Source organism: Morone saxatilis, unplaced genomic scaffold, assembly GCF_004916995.1.
Source record: "Morone saxatilis isolate NCDOM2014 unplaced genomic scaffold, NCSU_SB_2.0 Contig17, whole genome shotgun sequence".
NCBI lineage: Eukaryota > Metazoa > Chordata > Actinopteri > Moronidae > Morone > Morone saxatilis.
In genome coordinates, this window is record NW_023339729.1 from 26,278,390 (window position 1) to 26,284,025 (window position 5,636).

At 42.9% G+C, this 5,636-nt stretch overlaps 1 protein-coding gene across 1 annotated transcript in view; it reads right to left on the reverse strand.

Moving 5' to 3' along the window:
- The window catches only part of LOC118326976 (potassium voltage-gated channel subfamily H member 1-like), a 24,404-nt gene that overhangs the window by 17,109 nt on the left and 1,659 nt on the right, over positions 1-5,636 (reverse strand). The window contains exons 3-5 of the mRNA XM_035660141.1: positions 4,953-5,081; positions 4,395-4,513; positions 1,080-1,472 (exon numbers count right to left, since the gene is read on the reverse strand). Of these exons, the coding sequence (XP_035516034.1) occupies positions 1,080-1,472; positions 4,395-4,513; positions 4,953-5,081 (641 nt within the window). The remainder of the gene's footprint in view (positions 1-1,079; positions 1,473-4,394; positions 4,514-4,952; positions 5,082-5,636) is intronic.

Below are 5,636 nucleotides of genomic sequence, written 5' to 3' on the forward strand. Positions count from 1 at the left end.
ACATATGAAACATATATGAAACATGCAGCATCCTCTCCATGTTTGACTGCTCCATCACTGCAGCCTCTCATCAGACCACTCAGCCGTCTCTCCAGCTCCTCTCATCAGCAGCACTGTTTCCTCACCGGGGAAACACCCATAATGCACTGCTCCTCCATTAGCAGCTTTCAGAGCTGCGACCGCAGGGAGAATGAAGAGGTTGATTTCACCCTGACGGGCTGGAGCCATCGAGGGGTTAAATCCCGACAGGACAGGATTCATCAGTTATAAGATGATTGTTTGTCGGGTCGGTTCATTATTTTACGTTGAGGTCACGACTTATTTATCAGAATTCAAACTAAATCAAACTGATCGTGAGAAGATTTATTATCATCAAGTACCTTTTTTACAAACATATTTACTTAGATTCCTGATTCGGGATCAGATCTGTAACAGACTCCTCTTAGCTGGATCGTTCCCGTCCGTCTATTGGTGGCAGGAAGTTGCCGTCAAGGTTTTTTTGCATTCTTGACACGTCAGCAGTTAAGCGGCGCTGAGTCGTGACCTTTCGCTCTGCTGCTATAGGAAGTCATTACATGCTGTGAAGTCAATGGATGAATGTGAAACGGTCCACTCCTTCATGTCGATTAAACTCCCAGCAATCATTTCACGCCTCAGCTGAACGGACCGAGGCTGATTTACATTACAGCTGTTTTACAGAGCGCCACTGAATCCTACAGGTGTTCTTAATGGTATTTTAGAGTTCCCTGATAATCAATAAAAGTAGTTGATGACTCATCTTGCACTTGCTGGTGTATACTGATGCTGCGTCCAATCAAACGCTTTCTCTCTTCTGAGGCCACCAGAGCGAAGTGTTTCAGAGGGCTGTTACAGACATCTATGGCCTCACAAATCACTGTACAAAGACCGACTTTCTAGCTAACATACACTGGCGACATCTTAATGCATCGCTGCAGATTGACGTGCACCAGGATACGTCACTGTCCTAAACAAATGATTACTGCACTTTTTTTTTACTTATTGTCGTTGTTTAGAAAGCCGTTATTTTGCATTTTACAGCCAAATAAAAGTCCACTGACCTCATCGACGTTCTCGAAGGCGTTGATGACGTCATAAGGCAGGCAGGACAGCAGGTCGATGACAAACCAGGTCTTGACGTAGTTCATGCGGATGAGCTTCGGGTCGGAGATGACCTCTCCAGCCGGCCCGACGAATGTGGTGTGGAAGTTGAGGACGATGTCCACAAGGAAGATGACGTCCACAATGCTGTCCACCACCAGCCAGGTGACGTTGTTCTGCTTGGTCTTGAAGGAGACGTTGTAGGGCACCATGATGGCGGTGTAGAAGGTGAGGATAAGGATGACCCAGTCCCAAGTGGTCTTGAAGAGGCAGTAGTGCAGGATGATGTGTGGTGGCGTCTTCGGGGTTTCCTGTTTGTACTGAGGCAAGATGTCCGAACCCAGCTGGAGAACCTGACACACAACAAAATATAAAAAACAGAGCATCAAGCCGTGGTTTAGTCTTGTAGGTAAGGAAATAAAAAATATTCAAAAGTCACACATTTCACTGTGTGATGTTAGAGACAGACAGGGGTCAAGTGCTAAATGCTAACATCTGCATAACCACAATGTCAATGCTAACATGCTGATGCTAAGCAGCTGTTTATGGCTAACATCATTTTTTAAGTAGTAAGTTCCAGACCTGCTCTATTTGATAAGTGTCTTGAGATAATTTTTGTTATGAATTGGTGCTATACAAATAAAACTGAATTGAATTAGCCAATTAGCACTAAACAGTAGGAATAGTCGACATATAAAAGATGGACAGAGCGTCTCCACTTGGTCCCAATGTACAAAATGAACCAGAATATCCAGATACCGCCGCTCCATTCAGAGCCAGAGATGCGAGTTGGCCTCAGCTGTCAATCAGAAGTGAAACCCTCTTTTTATATCATCAAATAACCAATTAAAACTAAACTAATGATAAAAATGAACACTTGAACAAACACAGCATGATAAGAACGGTCTTAACAATGACAGAAACCGTCTTCTGTTGCCCCCGTTATACTAGTCATACCGCCATTATTTGTTCAATTAACAAAGATGTTCGCGTCCAACCCTAACAGCTCTACATCAATAATTTACAGTAAACATTACAATAACACTTAATAAATAAAAACAAACATAAAGCTAAAAGTTACTTTCCTCGGGTATAGCTTTTCTACTCTTAAACTCCGACAAGTCATTCTTAATCCTGGCTCCTGTAAAGAAGTAGCTTCTGCTGTATGAGAGATCAAGTACTGGTTTGCCTTCTCATAAACTACTGTTAAAATTTTAATATAGTTGTCTAGATGCTATGAAAAGGGGTCTCATGTAAGAGTACAGTACGAGCTCTCGCCCAAGTGAACCGCCAGCCGCATGATAATGGAGTAATTCATTCAGGTATCAACGAGCGTAATATATCTCTCTCGCAGTTGATGGAAAGATTCATGTCACAGCCTCCATATCTAAACGCTGAAAGAGCACTCTAAACAACAAGACACTGTTGTTTGAGGACCACAACTGAAAAAAAACAGATACACAGTGTTATTTATGATCCTGCCCTGACAGCGCACAACGACAGCCATGGAGAACCCGCGACGCTCTATCTTCTTGTATTTTGCTCTCTCAGAATGTGTCACACGTACGATATCTTACAACTGCAGTGTTTCTCAACGGCAACAACACTCGTCTTTACCTCTGGAATGATGTTAATCTTTCTTTATTAACACGGTATGTCACCCATCTCTTAACAGTTTAGCTGTTAATCTAAACCCCTTCTTAAACACAGCCACTCTTGACCCAGGGGAAGTTTTAGCCAATCACAGTAAGTTAGACGTTTTTAACCTCCACCTTCTCTCTAAGATTTGCGCGAGAAAGTAGCTACCTAAAGCATCAACCGGTCGCCAAACACAGTTGGTGACTTTATATACATATTCAGATCAATTTCTATCTTGAGGATTTCAAGTCGGAGGATTTAGAGTTCGTACAGAGCACGAGAAACTCAGGTTACAGGTTACGAATACCCACTTGGACGCTTCTTGATATGCCTCTGCAGACTCGGTCTTGTCTCTGTACCTTGCGGTACTTATTAATCTTATTGATGCATTTGACCACCTTGACCTATAAGTATTCCTTTTACAGAGAACTTTGAGCATCAACAATTGCATTAAGGAAACCCGCAGTATGGCTAGTTGTAGGTCCTATTTATAGTCAGTTCCTCAGTTTGTTTCATCGCTGAGATAAATTTGTTATGAACTTGGTATACAAATAAATAAAATTTAATTTGAATTTGAATTTACTGTAACACACACTACTACTGTAACAGGAGAGTATGAAAATGACCTGAACAGTGGCTGTAGTCGTCCTGCTGTGTGCTTACAAGCTCTCAGGTTACAGAATAAATGTGCTCATCTTGTCAGTGGGACTGAAATAGACCCTCAGCAAACAAACATTACAGGTGTTCTCCAGCTGTGATGTCCAGTGATCAACACACCGGCTGCAGTTCTCATCATCTATCATTACTGTTGGTTAAAAAACAGCAAAATAAAGATTGTATGAAGGAGAACTCAGGAAAAACCAGGGCCAACGTCCACTTTTATTAACAGGGTGGTTGGCTGGGTCTGAAAGCCATCAGTAAACAACAGGAACTACTTCCATCCATCAGCAGTCTGAACACTCTGCTGCCTAATAACAGGAAGAGAGAGGATGTCAGAGCTACTCTAAGCTGTTGGCTTTCAATTTAAAGGAGTTCGATCCAAAGTGCTTCTCATCTGGTGACCGAACAAAAACTCCAATATGGTCGTTTGCAGTGTGAAGCTCCATCAGGTCTGTGTGCTGTCATTCTGTATTAAACACTATTACTGGTCAGAGGAAGTGCAGTCATTTATAATACATCAGAGAGAGGCTGAGTGGATCATCTGTTAGAGTCTGAAACAAATGGAAAGCTTGTCACATGGCACTAACGCATCATGGGACACAGGTGAGGCCACCTGGAGGGAGTTTCTGCTGATCTGCTCTCTCAGTTTGTATCACAGCTGAATATTTGGTAACTCGTTCATCTACGCTGAAATGATGGTGAATAATTCATTATGTATGGAAACCACTTTAATGTTGTCTGAACGCAAAGGTCGTGAGTGTAAAGGTCGTGTAAGTGTTCATGTTCATTCATAATCAGTTACTAATAGTGAAGTTGTTGCTGTGCACCTTTCTCTCTCTCTCTGTCTCTCTCTCTCTCTCTTTCTCCCTCTGTCTCTGTCTCTCTCTATCTCTCTCCCACCCACCAGTAAAGGTGCGAAGGTGTAAAGGTGCGAAGGTGTAAAGGTGTGAAGGTGTGAAGGTTCTCGGGGATCTTACCTCGGCCAGCCGTGAGTGTTTGTGGACGTTCTCCCCTTTTTGGACAGCTGGAGCGAGCTGCTGAAGAACTCCTCGACTGCTGGTTAACGCACGAGTCAGACGGGCAAATTTACCCCAACCTGCCAACCACACAGGGACAGCGTCACAAAACCAAACCCTCGGTATACAGGAAGCATCGGTGCAAGATTTCAAAGTAAACTAACAAAGGACAAAATGTTCAAGGTGATCTAAAACACAGAACATTAAACACATTAATCACTCGGTGATTTTATGGAGAAAATATTTCCTTCTGTTAGTTCGGCCAGCTAACCTAACTGACTCAGCTGACGCTAGCTCATAGCGCTTGCTGCTATTGGCAGCTATAAACGCCAATCAATAGTGAGCCAATCAGTGACTGGTCCCTCCCTACTGCCTACAAACCTGAATATGAACAAGCAAACAGCCTCTTGGGAACTCTGATTCAATGTTCAATCCAGTAAATCACTAGTGAACAAGGACACTAATGGAGCTGACTACAGGGCGCTGCCGTGCATTTAGTCATCGTTTTATCCTGCCCACCTTTCGAAGAGTCATCCTCGATTGGTTGCTTGAAGGCCGTGATGTCACTGAAGGTGCAGAGAAACAGGACGACCTTGTCCTGCTCGTTTCTGATTGGAGCGATCTTCACAAAAAACCAAACCGGCATCCCTGCAGCACAGAGAGAGAATGATGGGGGGGGATATTTCAGACCAGAGACTTCGTACCCAACCAGAAAAGGACCCCAAGAGCCCCGAGTGTTTGACCAGCAGAAAGCTCTTTCTCATTCTTTAACCGACTTTGACCAACGTTATGGCGGCGCCCTCTTTTGGGTGAATGCAGTTCCTCTAATTTGACTGACCGTAAATGTAAATTCCGATGTTTTTGCCAATTTAATATGATAAAATAATAATACTGTATTGATTTTTAGGTATCAGGAGCCAAAATCCTACAGCCAGCAAGGCAATTGTGTCATTACAGATTATCTGCATCATTATATAGAAGAAAATACAGAAATAGTTATTGATGAGTGTCCTGACATATACAGCGACCTTATTGAATGTCATATTTCTGCCGTCTGTCCAATGAGACGTTACTGTAAATTAATTCCATGGTTTGTGTTCGTTAATCGAACTTTAACTACGAGACCACAGAAGAAGAAAACAGAAGGGTTTATCTCCACTTCCTGTTACTTTCTGCTGTAAAGGTTCATCATTAGAATCCCCT